Source organism: Anopheles nili, chromosome 2, assembly GCF_943737925.1.
Source record: "Anopheles nili chromosome 2, idAnoNiliSN_F5_01, whole genome shotgun sequence".
In the NCBI taxonomy this organism is placed as follows: Eukaryota; Metazoa; Arthropoda; class Insecta; order Diptera; family Culicidae; genus Anopheles; species Anopheles nili.
Window position 1 is genome coordinate 72,030,009 of NC_071291.1, and position 19,475 is coordinate 72,049,483.

General features: G+C 46.9%; 6 protein-coding genes across 6 annotated transcripts; 3 read left to right on the forward strand and 3 right to left on the reverse strand.

Moving 5' to 3' along the window:
* The first annotated feature begins 429 nt into the window (after positions 1-429).
* On the forward strand, positions 430-1,729 carry LOC128730807 (RNA polymerase II subunit A C-terminal domain phosphatase SSU72). Its single transcript, XM_053823887.1, has 4 exons — positions 430-662; positions 968-1,097; positions 1,167-1,295; positions 1,587-1,729. The coding sequence occupies exons 1-4, from the start codon at positions 430-432 to the stop codon at positions 1,686-1,688; spliced, it is 594 nt and encodes a 197-aa protein (XP_053679862.1). The 3' UTR covers positions 1,689-1,729.
* Positions 1,730-2,020: 291 nt separating this feature from the next.
* LOC128730806 (large subunit GTPase 1 homolog) lies at positions 2,021-4,043 on the reverse strand. The gene is made up of 3 exons (XM_053823885.1): positions 3,951-4,043; positions 2,391-3,887; positions 2,021-2,315 (listed from the first exon to the last, which is right to left on the reverse strand). The coding sequence occupies exons 1-3, from the start codon at positions 4,041-4,043 to the stop codon at positions 2,076-2,078; spliced, it is 1,830 nt and encodes a 609-aa protein (XP_053679860.1). The 3' UTR covers positions 2,021-2,075.
* Positions 4,044-4,559: 516 nt separating this feature from the next.
* LOC128732240 (leucine-rich repeat-containing protein 47-like) lies at positions 4,560-6,519 on the forward strand. Its single transcript, XM_053825412.1, has 3 exons — positions 4,560-5,039; positions 5,110-5,245; positions 5,308-6,519. The coding sequence occupies exons 1-3, from the start codon at positions 4,560-4,562 to the stop codon at positions 6,366-6,368; spliced, it is 1,677 nt and encodes a 558-aa protein (XP_053681387.1). The 3' UTR covers positions 6,369-6,519.
* A 974-nt stretch (positions 6,520-7,493) lies between these two features.
* Positions 7,494-8,151, forward strand: LOC128720672 (DNA-directed RNA polymerases I, II, and III subunit RPABC4). Its single transcript, XM_053814357.1, has 4 exons — positions 7,494-7,547; positions 7,692-7,789; positions 7,866-7,958; positions 8,022-8,151. The coding sequence occupies exons 2-4, from the start codon at positions 7,729-7,731 to the stop codon at positions 8,042-8,044; spliced, it is 177 nt and encodes a 58-aa protein (XP_053670332.1). The 5' UTR covers positions 7,494-7,547; positions 7,692-7,728; the 3' UTR covers positions 8,045-8,151.
* A 185-nt stretch (positions 8,152-8,336) lies between these two features.
* Positions 8,337-12,453, reverse strand: LOC128731656 (ubiquitin-protein ligase E3C). The gene is made up of 9 exons (XM_053824788.1): positions 12,121-12,453; positions 11,921-12,058; positions 11,222-11,843; positions 10,685-11,152; positions 9,821-10,618; positions 9,583-9,727; positions 9,297-9,518; positions 9,119-9,209; positions 8,337-9,037 (listed from the first exon to the last, which is right to left on the reverse strand). The coding sequence occupies exons 1-9, from the start codon at positions 12,451-12,453 to the stop codon at positions 8,483-8,485; spliced, it is 3,372 nt and encodes a 1,123-aa protein (XP_053680763.1). The 3' UTR covers positions 8,337-8,482.
* A 795-nt stretch (positions 12,454-13,248) lies between these two features.
* On the reverse strand, positions 13,249-19,226 carry LOC128722055 (protein charlatan). Its single transcript, XM_053815874.1, has 6 exons — positions 18,848-19,226; positions 17,719-18,735; positions 17,438-17,636; positions 17,122-17,334; positions 16,389-16,655; positions 13,249-16,114 (listed from the first exon to the last, which is right to left on the reverse strand). Exons 1-6 carry the CDS (start codon positions 19,224-19,226, stop codon positions 14,107-14,109), a joined length of 4,083 nt encoding a protein of 1,360 aa, XP_053671849.1. The 3' UTR covers positions 13,249-14,106.
* Between the last annotated feature and the right edge of the window lie 249 nt (positions 19,227-19,475).

The following is a 19,475-nucleotide window of genomic DNA, read 5'->3' on the forward strand; positions in this document are numbered from 1 at the left end:
TTGTTATTTTTAAAAGGTATTTTCCTGCTAAGGATACTAGGCCAGTACCGAGAACGTTATTTGAACGATATCAGTAAAGTTGTGCACCTACAGGTATAGCCAAATGCATTTTATTTTGTTATGACAGTGAGCCGCAAAAACGATGCATATGTGAAAGCAGGAAAAGTACTAAATTGCTGAAGATAAAAGGACATGGTGACCCTAAGCGATATTTAATTCCCTAAAAGTTAGAACTATGTTTCCTTTTGCCCATCTATTCGCTTTAGAGCATTGTTTGTTGACGCATAAACTGATAATCATATTTCTGTTTTAGGGTACTCAATACGGACGCAACCAAACGTGGCGTAGTACCGGAGATTACAGAGTTTTGGAACATTTAGAGTTTAGCAACATTTAGAGTTTAGAGGCCAGCTGTTCAACGGAACAGTTATGAATCCGTCGTACGTTAGTCCGCTTTCCATAGCCGTCATCTGTTCCTCAAACATGAACCGGTCGATGGAGGCGCATGGATTTTTGGCTAAAAAACGCTTCAAAGTGCGATCATTTGGCACAGGTGATAAGGTGAAACTTCCCGGAACAGCAGCGGATAAACCGAATGTTTACGAGTTTGGAACGACATATGACGACATCTACAACGATCTGGCAGCCAAAGACAAGCAATAGTATCCTTTGCCTTTGATAACAACTTGAGAATTGTAATAACATGTTTACCTTTTATTTAGAGTTAACATCTTGAATTGTTCCTATAGAATAGGTATGTCAACTGGTCATGACTTAGACTCATGTTCGTAAATATTTTTTCAAAAATCGCTCGAGGGGTGCCAGTTGAATAATTTTACCATGCCTACTATAGACGAACGTAGTGTGGATACTTTCAAAGTATTTTTTAGTTGATTTTCAATCAGCAGGTTGATGAAAACTTTGAAATATTTTATTCTGTTTTCCTTAACAATTAATAACACTAAAGCTACACCCAAAACGGACTGTTACACATGTTAGATCGGAATAGACGAATAAAATCATGTCCCGAGAAGTTTCAGCTTTGCACGGAAAGGTTCGACGTACTGGTTACGTGCGAGGAACGTGTGTACGATCAGGTATATCTGAAAGCTATAAATTTACATAACTGCCGGATTTTTTTATCTTACCCTTTTTCTATCCGTTAGGTGATAGAGTTCATGGAATCTAAAACACCCACGTATAACCTTCCGGTGCACGTAATAAACATTGATATACAGGACAACCACGAGGAAGCAACCGTTGGTGCTTTTTTAATCTGTGATTTGATAACGATGGTAAGTTTGCTTAATCTCTTCCACAGAAGCCTGTTCTGTTAGGACAATTTCAATTTGCACATTCAAAATATTGTGAATACGTATTAAATAAAATTTCAAACGGTCAAAATTAAGTTCAAAATGGTATTTATCCTATTTACATTCGCCTAGCAAAAATACCTTTTATGTTGTCTTGGTATAAAAATGATTTTTGTTATAAATTTAACTGTATAAACTAAGTATTACGATTGATTAATTCCACTGAATCCAGCACTTTTTTACATTCCATTTTGTGTAATTTCTCGTTTTCAGATGGCACAAAGCGAAGACCTGGACAATGATATCGACGAGCTACTGCACGATTTTGAGAATAAATGTCAGAGAAGTGTGCTTCATTGCGTTCAATTCTACTAGACCGGGCGACGAAAACAACGGCCATTCGGCTGCAAGTAGATGTTTTTCGCCTCCAACAACAGAAGCTATTTAGATATTGAACTTTTATTTCTCATCACCCCGTTTTATACCACCTATTTCCCTTATTATTTGAAACAAGAAAATATAACAAAATTATAGTCATTATGAAAATGAAGGATTGCACAAAAATATGATGCAAATAGCTAACAAATGACAGTTAAGTTATACTAGTTTATATGATTTATTTTCAAGTATGTACATCACATGCTATAAACTAGCTACCTTATCAAAAAAAAATTTAAAACATTACTGAAGAACATATTTTCAGGTGTTTCACACAATTTTCCTCTAGGTGAGAGATAATCCCATCTGCAATATACACAGTATCTAATGTTGATCTAAATGGGCGTACTTGCGACGAAGCTTCTCGCGTTTCTCGCGCTTCTGGTGCTTCCACGGCTTGCCGGATACGGCAACACCATCTACCGAAGCAAGCGTTTGAGCAGCACCTTGTGGCCCGATTGGTCTGACGTTTGGAAAATCGCTGCGTCCTTTCACAAACCCGGAGGAGGAACGTTCCTTGAAGAATTGATCATCGATGTCTGTGCTTGATTTCTTAATGTTCATCTAAAAAAAGGAATTATTACATTATCATCGTACATTCGTATGCCTTAAACTCAACGGTATACACGATAAGCATACCTTAATCGCACGCTGCTGTCGTGGCGGTAGAAGCTTTATGTCAACTTCCTCTTTTAGCCGAGATGGGAAATGGTGAAATTTTTCTTGCATGATGGCTGGCGGTGCATGACAGTAGAGAAGTTTTCCGTTAACGTAATCCTTCAGTACGTACCGTGAACCACGTGACTGATCTGGCTGCCCGTTGGCCGTCATAAAGCCCCTGTTGTAGGCAAACGCAAGGAGCAACTCCTCGGAATACGGTGGTCTATTCGGATCCTCTCCTTCAAGCGGCTTGGAAATCATGATTCCATATGTATCTTCAAGCACGTGGCGCGGAATAAGCGTGCACAATAAATTGACAGGCGGCACATGATCGCGCATCTGATCGATAGGAAGAATGCCGTTCAATATCATGTCCGCCTTCGTAATGCAAAAACTTGGCATCACCAAACCAGGACAATCGCAGAACATGAGCTCGCTGTCGACGAACAACGTTTGAAAATGCTTCGTTTTGCCCGGTGTAGCCGAAACAGAAACCTTCTTCTCTAGAAACACCGCGTTAATGGTGCTACTCTTACCCACGTTTGGGTACCCAACCAAACCAACCGTGACGATACCTTTCGTTACTCGTTCACCCTGGTGGAGTCTCTTGAACAGAGCAATCAACTCTTCGTTTGTGAGCAGCTTGGAGCTATTTTTTGTTTTCCCGTCTGCGTCATCGTTGACAAAGTCTTCAATTTTTTCCTCAATTTTCTCCAGTGTTTTTTCAGCTTTATCGACGGAGATTTTTAAATTTCCCAATCGCTCTTTTACTTGTCTTTCTTCTTCGTTCAACAGCTCATTGTCATAATCAGATTCTTCTGCTTTTCGCTTTGCCTCTTCCGCCGCCAACACGGCCGAATAGAATGCGACACGAATGTCTTGTTCATCGAAGTATTTTGCCCAGTGAACCCGTTGTTCGGCCGTCAGAAAATCGGACTTGTTAACGAGAATCATATTCATCTTGTTTGGATCCACCTCTTTCACGTACTTTTCCAAATCCTCTGTACGGAAGAGCAATGGATTGCGAGCGTCTACAATTTGCACCACGATATCACTGCGTTCTACCACGCGCCACAGCTGTCGCCAAAAGTCGAGATTTTTCTCGTATGGTGTCATCAGCATACCGTCCTGTTCCTGCAGAGCCACTAGGCCCCTGCGCCACTCGAGAAAGGACGCATTTTCTGCCATCAGTAGTTCCTCGGCGGTCGTTTCCTTAGTCCACTTGGGTCGACGCGGAATTTTGAGTAGATTTTTTTTATCCACATGCTTTTTGATGATCTCTACGCGTTCGTTCGTGGTCAGCAGTCCCACCTTCGACTTAGGATTCACGTAGCTAATGTTGAGCTTCTCAGCCTGAAACTCTGTACCGGCGAGTTCGGCTGTACGAAGAAACTCCTGGAAGGAGGATTCTTCCGTCACCGACTGTAGATTCAGGCGACCCCAATCATAACCATCCTGAACTTCTGTTGTATGAAGCTGAAAATCAAAAAACGAACGCTCAGTTTTCGTAGTGAAAGGAAATCGTCCTTTCAAGCTTACCATGCTTCCATCGGCCACCGTTTTTCGATTACCCTGTCCGAAGCGGTCCTTGATCAAAGATCGGCCGAGTTGATTACTCTTCTTTTTGCCCATGATGCAGCCGTTAAGTAACTGATTCTCAATAAAAGAACACGCTACTTAATATGAGGGCAACTCATATAACTTCTTCGTAAGTTTATGATACGATTTCTATTCCAAAAACACACAATTTACCCTCTGAATATTGTAAACAGAAAACTAGCGCACATGTGGGCCACTGAAAACATTTGTTTGACAGATCGTAAGAGTAGCAAAAAAGAACGGATTGTATTAATTAAATTTACTACAATCAATTGAACGATAGCCTTAAAAAATAATCTAGAAAGGATGTATGACATAGAATATGTGTTTCATTTGAGTAAAACAATAAATCACATAATGAAATAAATTAAAAACTACATTACCGTAGTCGTGGCAGCACTGCTGCCATATCCATATGTCATCGTTGTCTATCAACACGCGCGAACAAGTATCGTTCGCATACACAGGTCTACAATTTCTGCAACGTAAATTACGAATCATTAGTGCATTAACAGCAGCTTGAATACCGAATTGCCCGAATTGTGCAAAATGTGGCGCGAAGTGGAAGCTGCAAAAACCGAAAACCGGCGCGAGCTAAAGCTAACGGGCGCAAAAATATCGGAACTCATCAACAAAAACGGTGGCAACTTAGATGCGGCAATCTACAAGCTTTCTGCGTTGAACCTCCTCGACGTGAGTGATACCACGCTGGAGCAGATTTCACCACAGATCAACGGCTTGAGTCATCTGCAGTCGCTGCTGTTGTATCACAACAAGATTGCACAAGTTCCTGCAACGATCGGACAGCTGGCCGATTTGAAGGTGCTTGATTTGTCCAGCAACAGGTTGCGTGAGCTGCCGGGTGAATTTATGCAGCTTCGTTCTCTGACCACGCTAAACTTATCCTTTAACCAGCTAAAATCTTTAGACCTAAGCCAATTAGATAAGCTGAGTGTCTGCAATTTATCCGGAAACGAGTTGGATGAAGTGCCTCGTTTCTACACCGGCCAGGTGCACCATTTGATGGAGGTTAGTTAATCATCTGCTTAGTTGCAATTAGTTCAATGAAACTGACATGAATTTATCCTACATTTTGCAGGTTAACTTGGAGAAAAATTGCATCACCAACCTGCCGGAGGAGCTTACACAGCAGCTGATCTTGCGATTACTGAACGTGGCGGACAATAAGATTGAACAAGTACCAAAGTATCTTACCAAATGTCTGAAGCTGAAGGGTAAGTTAATAAGACAGAGTCTTCTACTCGCAGACAAATTTATTATTTTTTTTTCTTCTTAGAAATTAACCTAAAAGGTAATCCTCTAAAAGATAAAAGGTTACTGAAGCTGGTTGATCAGTGTCGCAGCAAACAGGTGCTGGATTATGTGGAGAAAAACGGATATCAACCACCAAAGCAACATCCGGAAGAAGGAAAACTCTCGCAAAAGGAGAATTCGCAAGAGAACAAGGATGATGAATCCGGCTCCGACGATGACGAAGACGAGGCACAGCTTAAAATATTGGTCCACAAGGCGACGGAAAATACACCGAAAGTATCATTCACGCCGGAAGCCAGAAGCACCCGTCCCCATATCGTACTTTGCATCGTGCGTGGTTTTCCGATAACGAATATGCGCAAATTTTTGCAACTCCAAAATGCGCTACACGACACGGAATGCCAGCGGCGTGAGGTGGCCACGATAGCAACGCACGATCTGGCAAAAGTAAAAGGCGCCGTTCGGTACGATGCAGCTCCACCGGGAGAGATCCTTATCACTGCGCTGGGTAGTGCCGCACAAGGAAAGGTGACGGCCGAAAAGTACTACGCCGATCTGCGCCATCAGGCTGATCTGTTGCGAAAGGAGAAAAAACGCAACAACTTCTCGGGTGTGTACAAATACATCACGTTGCTTACGGCGAAGGAACTGTTTGCGTTTCTGAGCGACGAAGACAAGGTCATCAGTTTGCCTCCGCTCACGAACTGCGATGAGACCAAAATTGCACCCACAACCACGGATATGCTGATCGAGGTGACGAGCAGCGTCACCCATGGGCACTGTGTCCGCGTTATGAACGCGCTGCTCGAGCGCATGCTGCTGATGGATGTGGAGATAGTTGGGGATGTGGCACAACATCCGGCTAGCACGGCTGGTGCAGCGGAAAAGAAGAAAAAATCAAAATCAAGCAAAGCGGGAACTGTATCCCAGACTAAGGTGCGCTACAATCGCAGCGCAACACTGACGGTGGAACAGGTTCAACTTTACGATAGCGAGGGGAAGCTTCATTCGGTGTTCCCTGGCAAGGGAGACCTCAAAGGAGACGAAATGAAGCGAATTGTAGTGGAAATGGTTGCAGCTTGAGATTTTGTAATTCGGCATAATATTCTCCGATAGGCTGGTTATTTATTGTATTACTGAATTTGAAAACGTGATACGACCTTAATTTCCTCTTTACAAGCTCGTATAAAGAGCAACCATACTCGAGAATTATTCTAATAAATTTGCGAAGCTAATAAAACTTAATTTTTTTGTATTATTATTTATTTATGTTTTATATACAGATAAATGATCGTACCTTTGAGAATGCTTGTAACTCCTCTTATCTTGGGTTGGAAGTCAACATTGACTATAATTTTCATGTTCACATGTACTCTAGGATATTGGGATAGCAAGTGCGAGCATACAGCATATTCCAAAAGAACATGCGCAACGTTAAAAACGTGTATGTAAATGCGTGCAAGCAAAAGAGGTAACATAAAGCATTACAAAATTCGTCTTACAAAGCTGGCAATATTTTATGAAAAAGTAACAGGCGAGCATAGGAGCAGCTAGGAGGTAGCGATTTTAAAAATTGTAATCGCTAAAAACAAGTTGAAACAATCAAATTTTTAAATCCTTAAAAAAATGCGCTCTGTAAAAAATTTAACACGTGTTTCGAAATGTTTCAAATTTGAAATATTTCAAGCGTGTACACAGCTAGTTTTTTGAGTGAATTGTTTAGCTTGAGTGAATAGTTAATATGCTCTCCTGTTACTTTTGTGTAAAAATTCATCGTTTCTGCCCGAGCAGTACGCGGCTTGTTTTTGTTCCCCAATCCTTTAGCTTTTCCACGTTGTTATGTATTCGCTGCCCATGAGTATGTTCTTTGCAGATGCGTCCGCAATATCGTGTCAGGCAGGTTATCTTCTCACTCGACGCTATTTCTTTACTTTGCAACAGACCGAAAATTGAAGCGTGCAGGAGTGCGTTGCATTCTTTTCGAAAGCTATTCATCTGCATTTTTCCTCAAATCAAGCCTTTCTCTCGTTACCTATACTTTATCAATCGTACAATAACAGATAATTATGTTCACCGCAGCACAAAAATTCAAATATCGCTTGACGTAACACATTTGACGTTTTGAAAGCGTGCAACAGCACCGGCGAATGTTTACAATTTAGTGCATCAACAACGTCGAGACGCTACGCTGGATTTTAATATTCTCTACAGAAATTCATCAATTAGAACGCGAGTTATATCTGCATGAAATAGATTGTCAGTGTAAGTACATGTTACCAATGCATGTTATGTTAGCAGACCATTCCTTTCTTGATCGGAAATGCGACAGACTTAGTGTGATAAGCAAAAGAAATTACACGCTCTCATTGCACGTGCCGTTCGTCGCAATATATTTTTTCTATGCAGTTTATCGGCTACAAAATCACCGAATCATCATCCAAACATGTCTGAGCCAAGTTCGAAAGATACGGTACTGAAGACAGCAATGATTTACGTGTGCGGTGGTAAGTATTGCTGCCAAGCCGTACACAATATCGGCAGAATCAGAATGCTTACTAAATGGTTGTGAATGGATTACAGAATGTCACCACGAAAATGAGATGCGTCCTAGGGATCCCATCCGATGTCGAGAATGCGGCTACCGTATTATGTACAAGAAACGTACAAAGCGACGTAAGTGTCCAAAACTACACAATACAGTACAAAATATTACTATATTTTCTTTGTTTTCTGTAGTTATTGTATTCGACGCACGGTAGGCAGAGGATGGTTCTTAATACAACCACTAAACATGATCCTGTACAACCTTTTACTGATCCTTAATGATTGTAAAGAGCTAATAAAACGGTATTGATATGGTCCTCTCATTTTTTGTTACTCTGTTCTTTTGCGTCGTAGTAAATCATTCTTAATTACCAGTCACCTGGGAATCCAGCCCGTAAAGTCCGGGTTTGTCGGCAGAAACACCACTTTTGGGAAGCAATATTTGACAACATAACAAAAAGGATCCTTTTCCGTATGCTGTCTTTTCCTGTACACCAGTTTTTATTATATGTTCACACCAAACGAAGGGAAGTAGAGAAAAGCCGCTTCATGGGTGCGTCAGAGCGCCACTTTTGCTTACAAAAGTTAAGCTAACATTCATAAGATTTTACTACCCCCTTCCCGGGAATCCTTCACTCGTCGAATGTATTACCTTAGCTCAGTTCAAAGCCAGCCCCGCTCTGGATGGCGTACAGTAGTTTCTCGCGCAGCACATCTTCCTCCTCGAAGGCCGGCAGCTTCAACAGGTTCATGCACGTGCTGGCCGACGGCAGGCGGTCGGTGTCGCCCGCGTTTTGTATGTAGAACGGTGGGTCGAGATCCTTGAAGCCGAGCAGAGGCGGACGCGAGCAGCTGGTGACAAACTTCAGCAACAACTGGCGCTGGATGTCGTCGAATTGTTCGACCACCTTCCAGAACAGCTGGATCGTGTGATGTTCAAGCGAAAAGTCGCCCCCGTATCGCGTGTGCTGCCGCAAGTCATGGACGTCGACCGGAATCTCGGCACCGGAGATCAGCACCTGTAGTTCCTTGTTGCTGAACATGTACAGCCACTCGATCGGCAGGACGTTGGCTAGCCCTTGCCGAAACGCGGCACACTGCGCACGGATTTGCTGATTCAGTTTGAAGTCCGCCATCAGCTGGATGTATTCGATACGGTTTGACGAGTTCACGATGATGTTGGCACCGTTCGGTTTTAGTTCTTCCACCTATGTAACGAGCAAAGGAGAGAAAGAACACGTGCGGGGATTAGAGCTGAGTCGGGATGGTAATGACATTTACCAACATACCCTGGTTTCTCCCAACGCATCACAGACGATAGTAAAATCTAATCCTAAATCAGCAACATCCCCTTCGTACGCCTTAAGAGACATTAAATTTCTGGCGAAAGCGAAAAAAAAATGAGTTGTGAAAGGTTCGTATACTCTCCCCGCCAACGAGCAATTGGTGTCGGTTTTCATCACACACCTGTACAACACGGGATCTAGCGAGGCTAGCTGATGAACGTCCACGTCCGAATGTTTGCCGGCCAGCTTGGAGAGGAAGAATTCCGCCAGCGGCAGTTCCACGAGCAGGTTTTCGTACAGTGCCTTACCTAGGATGCGCCCGATGAAGTAGTAATGACGCTGGAAATCCTCCACAATTTTCCCCACACTCGGGTTGGGGTAAAGCATATTGTCTTTCGTTATCCTGCGGTAGGAAAACATGCCGTTAAAATTTGTTCACCAAGGACGAAGGACCTTCAGTGACTTACATAAAAAAGCCTCGATGCGGATCGAAAGCCAGCTTGATTAGCTCAGACAAAAACTCACGAAAAACGCCACCACCATCGATGCCAGCCTCGCGAAGACCCACGGAATTGACCATCTCTATGCGAAACTTTGGTCGTAGATCAGGCTCTAAAACGTACAAAAAACATTGAAAATCGGTAAAGGAAAGCTGATAACTGACCAGAGGCGGCTCTCAAACTTCATTCCGTCCTCGTTCCTTACCGTTCGTTGGGCTTAGCTTATCGAACGCATCCTCGTACAGATGGGACCTTCTGACGGTGAGATGAATCGAGGGTCCTTGCAGGAACCCTTGCAAATCTCCTTGCGTGCGCAGTTTATCGGCCGCCACAAGCCCCTGGAACACCCCGACTCGGGTGTTGAACGGTACCACAAACGGAATCTCGCGCAGTATCGTGATCGAACGAATCTGCTTGGTGGAGAGTGGCGGCCCATCCTCTATGTCCTCGCGGGTAAAATCGCGTATGGGCTGGAACGGGCGTGGGCCGCGCCTTGAACCCCTCGAAAGGTGCAGATCGGTGGGTTTGTCAAGCGGAAGGTTCAGATTTTGCGCCGTCCAGTGCCCTTCAGGGCAGAAACAGCGGCGCAGGTCACGCGTGTGTATCTGGCGAAGCAACGAAACGCACACCTTCAGCAGATGAGGCCAAGTTTGCCTGTTCTGATCGGACTGCAGCCGTTCGGTACGTCTGCCTGATCCTGCACGACCCCCCGTTGCATCTGCGCTGTTTGTCCCGCCGAGGGAAGATATCATCGTGCGATAGTTCTCGTGCAGGAAGGAGCGTGTCTCGGGGAACGCTAGCTCGACGAGACCAAGTGAAATTTCCTTCAACGTCGTGCTAAGCGGGATCAATTCCGCTATGCTGAACGGCATGATACTGCTGACCGTCCCCGGGAGAACGTTTTCCTGCACGAACTCTCCGTCATGTAACGAGGCGATAAGCCGACCGAACAGGGCACAGAACGATGCCAGAACCGGAATGGTACGATCGGAATCTTCCTTCGCTATAAAAAGAAAGAGAAAAAAAATGTAATATTGGACTTTTAGCTCATGCTAAATGTTGAACCTACAGATATTCAGTCCCTTTGAAAGCAGCACGATCGGAGAGGTAAACAGTTGACCCATCGTGTGGGCGGTCAATGTGTACCAAAGGCCCCGGATAATCATGGGCTTCGACGCGAGCATGTACAGCAGCTTGTACTCGTACACCGCCATTCGATTGTACGTCATGAGCTGGTGGCAGATCTGGCACAGGTTCTGCACGGCCACCGGTTCGTCCAGCACGGCGTCGATCATGCGTACGAAAAACGACACGCGACGCCGTTCGTTAAGCATGACTATAACCTCCTGCAGTAGGGCGGCCTCCCGTGAACTTAGAGACGAACCGTCTTCCGTGTCTGATTCCGAGTCACTCGAGTCATCCAAAGGCCGGTTGACTGATGAGCGGATCGTCTTCCGAGGTAGTTTGGTAATATTGTCCACCATTGAGGCGACTACTTTGAGGTAGGCACTGAACTGCCCTTTTGTATTCGATGTATCTGTGGAAGAGAGCGAGTAGATGTGATTGTTTTAGCCAAAGGCCGAACTCGTGGCAATACGCAACTTACCATCCACGTGCCGCTCGTCTAGCTTCAGAAAGGCGAACAACAGCGAGCTAGTTAACCACAGGCGCTCGTTCGTCGATTGATCCTTGCGGGCTTTCTTCGGAGTGCCACCCTTCCGTGCGGACACATTTCCGGTAAATGTATCATCCGTCAGATCGATCAAGATCGAGCTCTTGTAATCGAGCAGGCCCTGATACTCGTCGGAAATACACCTCACGAGCGTCCAGTACGGGAAATCCTTGCGCTCGCCCAACGCCGGTAACACAAAGTGTTTGATCTGATCGGACAGATCCGGCGAGAGCACGTTGAACGTGAACGATTGCAGTATCTGCCGGCTGAGGATATCCCGCGGGTCAGGATGGATGAGCTGCAGCGGGCGCAAAATCATTTCAAATAGGGCACCTGCGATTGGGTGGGCCAGTGAGCTAGAATCCGTATCGACCGGTGGCACCTTTTCCTCGATAAGTCGCCGCACGACTCCGAAATAATGCTGTTCGATAAGGTAACTGTAAACGGTTACAAGGTAGCGCTGCATGTATTGCTGCCGATCTACTCCAGCCGGCGGGGTATGTTTCGTGATGTACGTATTGGAGGAGTAAATTTCCAGCATGCGCATCGGTATAGCCTGTCAATGGGAGAGAATATAGAGATGGGATTAGCAACATTATCCGAGCCGTTGCTGAGACCCCGTGCCAGTGTTACCGGTGAGCATTCGGGAAGGAGAATCTGCCCAAGACATAAGCCCAGCAGCCGTTTGATACGATATGTCCAGATTGGGTCCCGATCGACAAGATTAAACACTTCTCCCGGGTGCTTTATCATGTACTGACAGAGAAAGATCTAAAAAAAGGGAAAATCGTTAATTTGCTGTCGCAGCACAAACGATGCTATTGCTACTGTACCAGTCGTTCTCCATCCTGGGTGGAGCGTAGATGATAGAAAAATATAATCCTTTTACTGAGATACTCTAAATCCTGTCCCTGACGCACGCCACCGTTCGTTTTCCGGTACTCGTCGAACTTGTGGCGTTCGCGTTGTTTTGTATGCTGCCGGTGGATGAAACTCCGCACGGCGGACTGAATTACGATTGCACCGCATTGGTGACGTCGGGCTTCCTCCCGCTTCTGGCGTTCTTGCTGTGCCTTCCGGATGGTTGACAGACGGTCACTTTTCAGTGAAGCACCGCCCAAGTTTTGCTGCGGCCGACGACGAAATTCTCCGTCGAAGCTAAACATCGTTTTGTTGGAAGCACCGACGATGGCGAATACAGTACGTAGTCCTCACGGCCACCCGAAGGAGCGGAAGAGGGGAGAGATTTATATGTTGCAAGCAGCACAAAAGGCACAACTCAGAAAGGCGCTAAACTGTAACGCTCAATAGCCGGGTTTTGGGTCTCAAAGGTTCTGTTGCAGTGGAAGGATTCGCTTTCAGGTGATAGCTCCAGCTGCTGGAAAGGGACTTTCCAGTCACTTAATGAACCCCAATCTCACTCCACGCGACTGTTGATCACTGTAGGAGGATTATTCATATGACGATGCCTAAACTATATATTCAATAGATTTGCACTTCTATTTACTACACTGCGCTGAGGTTGCGAACCTCTTGATTCAACAGCTATTCCACAGCTCGTCTACAGCAAAGAAATCTTTCCAAACATTGGCAAGTGTTTGCGTTAAGAGATACGGAAGATTGACGGCAAGTAACTTCCTGCCTGCAATTTGGGAGTACAAAATATATTAAACGCATTCAAGCACAAGATCTACTTTCTGTCCAACGTCACGGTGGCTCACTTGACACGAAAATCACAGACCAACAACACCTTTGTTGTTAGCAAGTCGTTTTATTCCTATTGCTTTGAGCCCCGTCTACTGGGTCGGTGTACTTTTGGTTCACCTTGTTCGTTCCTTCTGCGATTTGACGTTTCTCCGAGATGTCAAAACATTAGAAGCAAACAGGCTGACATTGGAGGCCCAGATCTGTGAAGCAACTGCAAGACCGCGCGAAGGTTTGATTTTTGAATTTTATTCCAGACTTTTACATGTACATTTAATTGATAAAATACTTAGAACCGTAATGGCATGCCTGCTGTAGTACGATTTCTCTTTCTCTGCCCCACTTCTGGAGATCTTTCACTGCAGGATCTTTGCACACCTGCAACGGTTTTGATAAATCTACTTCGTGAAAATACATCGTATCTCACCCATTGCATAGAAACGCCCAAAATCCCTAATAGGCATATACGGAAAACTAAACAACCCTGTCAAGGCACAGTTCAGCAAACGCAAACTGTTGCACTTAACCTCGTCATGAAAAATAAATGAACTGTAGTATATTTAAAACGCTAAAGAATAGTTCCCTGCTGTCTTTTTGCGGTACGAAAGGCATACACTGATTTCTGAGCTCTCGCGTTTGTGAGCTTCCTACGCGTGTAAGTACTTAGTAATTCAATAAGGAAGAGAAAATGCCATACTAAACTGTTGCACAAAATTATGCATTAAAAATAGGGAATAACAGCTTGTATGCAGCTTCGTAAATAATTGTCGTTTTGTGGCATTTTGGTTTCGCAGTCAACCGATTGAAATGCACCAAAATTAATGAAAAGGCATCACGCTTAGTTTGCAAAATCGATTCACTTCATATGTTCTACTATTCCAGAAACATAACTAAACATAATCAACTAATCTTCATCCTTTAGCGTGTGCTGCTTTACCAAGTACGGGAGTGCCCTTTTCTCGATTTCGACCAAACCGAATTCGTTTCATTTTGAGTTTTTGTATGCTATTTTGTACATACATATGGCATGTCGAGCGAAAACGAAATAGATCTAAAACAAAGGCCGAACATACAGTGATTTGTACAAGAGGTTTAGCGCCCTTCGGGTGACCATCTCACTTCCTGCGCCGCGTGGTGAAACAACGGCTGCGTGCCTTGCGTTTCCGTTGCTTTCGTTTGCCGACTCCAGCAGCGCGGTTTGCGTCCGCATCGTGTCGTTTCTTGCCGGAGCCATTGGTGTCACCATTCGCGATCGCCATCTTTGTTTCTTCCGACAACTTTTTGCAGAGTTTCGAACCACGACGGGTAGGCTTTTTCTTCTTTTGTCTCTTAACCAACATACCGGCGTGCTTCGTCAGCCGCTGGTGCAGGATCAACTTGTACCGCTGGTCAAACTGGCAACCACACTGACCGCACTGTATTTTAGGCTGCACCGTCTCACTGCCTGGCCGATGGCGCCAATGAGTGTGCAGGATCAGCGAAATCTTGCTATGGTAGTGAGAGTTATCCAGGTGATCCAGCAGCCCTTTGTTCTGACAAATCCGACAACACCGCCGGTTGGTGATCAGCTTGATCATGTGCTTGTCGCGGATATCCGCCAGTCTGGTATTTCTGCGCCCATGCGCTACCACCGGTAACTCGTTGTTTGTCGCTCCTTCCGGAGATTCATCCTGGTCGTCGTTTTCCGACTGCGACGAGGCCACCGTCTCATGCTGTCCGTCGGTGGCATCCTCAGCAAGCGGTTCGCCCTCTCCGGTTTCCTCAACGCGACGCGGTTGATTTTGCTTACGAGGGTTTCGCTCACTGTCCTGCTTTCGTTTCAGTAAATCAGAGTCGGTAGAATTTTCTTTCGCTTCTTCGCCCAACGGCCCAACTGGATCCGGTACGGTCACGGACGGGCTTTCGGTCCCCTTCGCTCCCACCGTGCTGATCGAAACTTCCGTGTGGTTCTTCAGGAATTCCACCAAGGAAAAGTTCTCTGCCTGCTGCTCGATGGTTTTCCGGAGGATCGCACTACGGCGGTTGTCCTCCTCCACCGCTGACGGTGGCGCAGTGCGCAGGATCAGAGAGTTCAGCGAGTGTGCCGCCGGTGGGGCGTGCTGCTGGATGCTTTGCTTGGACGTGCCGAATGAGTTTTGCGGTTTTTTGTACACTTTATCAAAAATATCGTTTATATTCTTATTGTTAGTGTGGCTATTATTATTGTTGTGGTGATGATTGTGGTGAGTGTGGCCGTTTTTACCCCCCGCGTGAGGGTAGTGCTTCTCCACCGGTAGGTTGGGGCCATTTCCGCCGTTTGCGATGTGTCCACCCACAGTGCTTCCGTTGTACTGCTGCTGCTGCTGCTGCTGTTGCTGTTGCGAATGGTGTTGCTGCTGCTGCTGCTGGTCGTGTTGCTGCTCGCCCGTTCGGTTCCGGTGGATATAGTTTTCCTTGTCGCTCGAGGACGCGTTGGTACGCCGCTTCTTGTAGCTGCCGGTGTCGAGTGCCAGCGGCTGTTCAGGCGCCAGGAGATGTTTCGTGTTGATAGGCACTATGGTGCCGTTGGTGCCGTTTGTACTATTCGAGCCGCTCGAGCTGATGGTGCTGCTGCCGATGATGCCGGTGCTGGTGCTCGCTGTTCGTGCTTGTTGCTGAGTAGATGTCGCGGGAGGCGATGAAACCATGCTGCCGTAGCGGACGCCATGCGATGCACCGACGGGATGGTCCGCTGCTTTGTATGGTTTTGGCTGGGACTGGTGATGCTGCTGCTTCTTTTGTAGCTGCTGGTGATGGCCGTACGTTTGCTGGCTCGAGTGCAGCTGCATCTGCTGGTGGGCCACGGCGGCCGTTGCCAGCAGCTGCAGGAACGACAGCTGGTCGCCTCCGAACAGCGACGCGAGCGAAAGGTTCACGTTGTCTGTGGCCTTGCCTTGGCCTACGCTACTACTGCCGCCGCTGCCAGACTGCTGTTTTCTCTTTTGCCGCTCGATCGTTCCCATGCTGAACGAGTATGGCGTGGCCGCACTGCTACTGTCGCCGGCACCGGCGCCGATCATACCGCCTTTGTCTCCGCCTCCCGCATTATGAAAATCCTGCGTGACTGAAGCCTTGTTTCGTCCGACTGTTTGCATGTGTAAAAGGCTGTACCGGAAAGAGAGAGAGAGAGAGACAAAACAGAACGACACGAAAACGGGTTAGGAAAAATGATATAAATAAAAAAAACACCCATCATGAGATGTAAAATTTTGCAATAATGTATGTACAGAGGAACCCAAATCTTTGAAAAACAAACGTGAACACAAACCTCGAGAGAAAAGTACCGACGAATAGTAAAAACGAAAGCAGAAAAAATAGTAACACCCACAAAATCAACACCGGAACAGAAGCGTTTAAACAAGAAACGACCATTCCATACCGTGCATAGTCGCCGGAGTCGCTTCCGTCCGCCTCTAGATAGCTATAGAGTAGTTCCGGGCCCCGCTTCCGGTGCGGTCTCATCGCAACCCACTGTTGCTGCTGTTGTTGCTGCAGCGAAGTGGTTCCACCGTTCTGTCCCGCCGTCGCCAGGACATGCTGGTTGATCGTATCGATCAGGTTGGCGGCGTTACTGTTCGTCAGTACGTTACCGGGGGTCGCGTGATGGACGTTAGCGGAAGGATAGTGGCCATTCGATGCGCCGTTACTGTGAGGGCGATGATTTGGCCGGTTGGCGATCGGAGCAGGGCAGACGGTGAAGAAAGTTTGAAAAATGGATTTTTAGTAACATTCGACCCGTACCAACCGGAAAGGGGGGGTGGGGGTGCTGTTTTGAATTTGGAAATGGGAATAACTCATCGGCAAAAGGATAACCGAAGACGTACTTAGCAACACTCAAATTTAACGTACAGTTCAGGAAATCATGAAAACGAACCCAAAAGTTGGCTTTAGATTCCCAACAAACATGCAACGAAAACGGAAGATGATTAATTAATAAATCAAAATAAGAAAACAATCAAGAACCAAGCCTTTCGGCTAATTGAACGAAATGAAAATAGAGCATCCCCTCACACCGTGAGCTAACGTACCGAGAATAAAAAAAAAACAAAAACGGGACAGGCATCGTAAGCAAAATAGATCGAAACGGAACAGAACTTGGTTTAGTCTCTCACCCAAAGCCATTCCCACTGGTCGGAATGTTGGTGGGCAAATTGTTCGACGTAAATGCATTACCCAAATTGCGCAGGACGTTGCCATTCGAGCCTGCCGATGCCGCTGCATGGTGCGTCCCGGCGTTGCCACAATTGCCCCCGCTACTACCATTACTACTACTACCACCGCCGGCGGATCCAGCGCCTTTGCCAGCTTTCGACATATCGTGCGGACTTTACGGGTAGGAAGGTGGACGGTGGTGAGGATACGAAACACATAAGCGCATTTTAAATAAGGTTAAATTCAACAATCCCTGATGGGCGCGATCGAACTTACTGTGCTTCCTGCAGGTGCGAATCCAGGTGGGCCTGATCTTCGGCGAAAAAGTTGCACTTGCTGCAGGCTTTCTTGTTGTGTACCTTAAGGACATGCGTCGCCAGTCGCTCTGAGCGGGCGGCTTTGTAGTCACACAGCAGGCACACGTACGGTTTCGTGTGCGTGTTGAGATGACGCTTCAATCCCCAGTTGTCGGCTCCTGAAACGGGCGAATAAAACGATGTTACAGTCAGCCGTTATGCTCATATGCTGAGGTTTATGCTGTGGTTTATGCAACTTACCCGCCCAGGGACAGTACGTACAGGCGAACTTCTTTTCGCCCTTAATTTTCTTCACAAACGGCTTCTCATCCGTTAATCCAACTGCCGAAGAGGACCCGGTGGACGTGTTAAAATTCAACACGTTCGAACCGGATCCGGAACTCTTTTCCTGCTTGATCGAAATCGAAGCTTGAAGGCTGCTGTGCACCTGCTGCTGGTGCTGGTGGTTGTTGTGGTGGTGCTGTTGTGACTGCTGTTGCTGTTGCTGCTGCTGCTGCTGCTGGTGGTGATGATGATTCTGAAGTTGCAGAAGCTGCCCAGAGTGCGCTCCGTTGAAAATGCTACTGCTACTCTCGAGGGAATGAGCAGGAGCGCTCAGCGTTTGAGCAGCACTGCTGGCACCACTGCCGAAGGTACTGCTGCCGGAGGGAATGTTGAGCTGCATTTGCGCTAGCGACATCGCGGCAGCGGAATTGACCGTCGTGCCAAGGTTTACCGCCTGCGAACTGCCACCATTACCGTAGTAGGCACTCTTCGAACTGGTCGCAGCACTTCCGGCTGGCTGATGGCGGCGCGTTTTAGCGATATCGTACTCCAGCTCACGATGCATCCGCAGGAAGTGCTTCTTCACGTGGTCGGCCCGGTTGAACGGCTTCAGACACGCGTAGCACTGGAACGGTTTCTCGTCCTTGTGGATGTTTTCGTGGCGCGTGAACAGATCCCGCCGGTCCGTCGTGTACGGGCAGCTCGTGCAGCTGTAGCGTTTGATGACACCCGAACCGGAAGCCGTGACACTGGACGCGGAGGTACCATAGTTGCTGCCTCCTTTGCCAGTCCGGTCAGCCGTGCTGGGGATGTTTAACCCGGTGGGTGACGTTGCGTCCTGCGGTTCGGTTTTTGGTTTCTTAAATGATTTGCCGCTATAACCCGAGGTGGAGCTAGACGCGTGTTTGCCACCGTTCCAGGACTCCTCGGACACCTGATGGGCTGCTTGCTGGTGCGACTGCCAGCGTTCGTCACTTGAAGGAATAGATATATCTGCGAAAAGACACGAGAACAAACGACACGTCACTTCCGGAACAACACCACATCGGGGGTGGGTTTTCTTCGACACTGCGATCTATCGATCGTGTACCTAGTAGGAACTCACTTGTAGGCGTTTTGCTCGCGTTGGGAAAATTGACCGGATTCAATATGGCGGCCGGTGGCGGGAACCCATTCTGCATCAAAGCCGCTAGCCCGAATGCCGTCGACTGTTGCTGGGAGGTGGCCGATGCCGTAGGCTGATTGCCCGCCCTAACCGACGACGACGTCTCGTAGCCGATCTGGGTGAGCGTCGTGAAGGACCTTTCGCCTCCGTCGGGCGGCGCCGTTGGGGCGCCCGGGGCCAGCTGGGCTACCTGTGTGTTGTGCGGGTACAGACCGTGGGCCGTCGCCTCGTCGCCGTACAGCTTCCGGGTGATCTCCTTGAACATGTCCTCGTACGTCTCAACCCCGGTTGATTGAGACGTCGGCAGGAGGGTGGTCATCGCGGACTTAAACAGTCCACCGAAGACACTCTGGATGGGCAAAAAGAGAGGAAAATGAACACAATTAGACACATCGGTTGATGGATAATTTAAACGCACGATGGGTGGTTTAAAATTGCGCCAAAATTTTGCTCATCAGCAGTACAAGATTCGGCCATCCACCCAGAGAAACAACCCAGCAATGTTTCAATGTCAACTACCTCCTGGGAAGGCACAGGAGCACGTTGCGGTGACCCTAAAATAAACCTC

Bases quoted from the DNA above. Each gene is read 5' to 3' on its own strand.
- LOC128730807 (XM_053823887.1), top strand. From the start codon at position 430: ATGAATCCGTCGTACGTTAGTCCGCTTTCCATAGCCGTCATCTGTTCC. The intron at 1,098-1,166 runs GTATATCTGAAA...TCTATCCGTTAG, and splicing joins AGGAACGTGTGTACGATCAG to GTGATAGAGTTCATGGAATC. The intron at 1,296-1,586 runs GTAAGTTTGCTT...TCTCGTTTTCAG, and splicing joins TCTGTGATTTGATAACGATG to ATGGCACAAAGCGAAGACCT.
- LOC128730806 (XM_053823885.1), bottom strand. From the start codon at position 4,043: ATGGGCAAAAAGAAGAGTAATCAACTCGGCCGATCTTTGATCAAGGAC. The intron at 3,888-3,950 runs GTAAGCTTGAAA...TTTGATTTTCAG, and splicing joins CGGTGGCCGATGGAAGCATG to CTTCATACAACAGAAGTTCA. The intron at 2,316-2,390 runs GTATGCTTATCG...TCCTTTTTTTAG, and splicing joins GACAGCAGCGTGCGATTAAG to ATGAACATTAAGAAATCAAG.
- LOC128732240 (XM_053825412.1), top strand. From the start codon at position 4,560: ATGTGGCGCGAAGTGGAAGCTGCAAAAACCGAAAACCGGCGCGAGCTA. The intron at 5,040-5,109 runs GTTAGTTAATCA...TACATTTTGCAG, and splicing joins AGGTGCACCATTTGATGGAG to GTTAACTTGGAGAAAAATTG. The intron at 5,246-5,307 runs GTAAGTTAATAA...TTTTCTTCTTAG, and splicing joins CAAATGTCTGAAGCTGAAGG to AAATTAACCTAAAAGGTAAT.
- LOC128720672 (XM_053814357.1), top strand. From the start codon at position 7,729: ATGTCTGAGCCAAGTTCGAAAGATACGGTACTGAAGACAGCAATGATT. The intron at 7,790-7,865 runs GTAAGTATTGCT...AATGGATTACAG, and splicing joins AATGATTTACGTGTGCGGTG to AATGTCACCACGAAAATGAG. The intron at 7,959-8,021 runs GTAAGTGTCCAA...TGTTTTCTGTAG, and splicing joins CAAGAAACGTACAAAGCGAC to TTATTGTATTCGACGCACGG.
- LOC128731656 (XM_053824788.1), bottom strand. From the start codon at position 12,453: ATGTTTAGCTTCGACGGAGAATTTCGTCGTCGGCCGCAGCAAAACTTG. The intron at 10,619-10,684 runs GTAGGTTCAACA...TTCTTTTTATAG, and splicing joins TTCAAAGGGACTGAATATCT to CGAAGGAAGATTCCGATCGT. The intron at 9,728-9,820 runs GTAAGGAACGAG...TGTACGTTTTAG, and splicing joins TAAGCTAAGCCCAACGAACG to AGCCTGATCTACGACCAAAG.
- LOC128722055 (XM_053815874.1), bottom strand. From the start codon at position 19,226: ATGACCACCCTCCTGCCGACGTCTCAATCAACCGGGGTTGAGACGTAC. The intron at 18,736-18,847 runs GTGAGTTCCTAC...GTCTTTTCGCAG, and splicing joins CGCGAGCAAAACGCCTACAA to ATATATCTATTCCTTCAAGT. The intron at 17,637-17,718 runs GTAAGTTGCATA...CGCCCGTTTCAG, and splicing joins TACGTACTGTCCCTGGGCGG to GAGCCGACAACTGGGGATTG.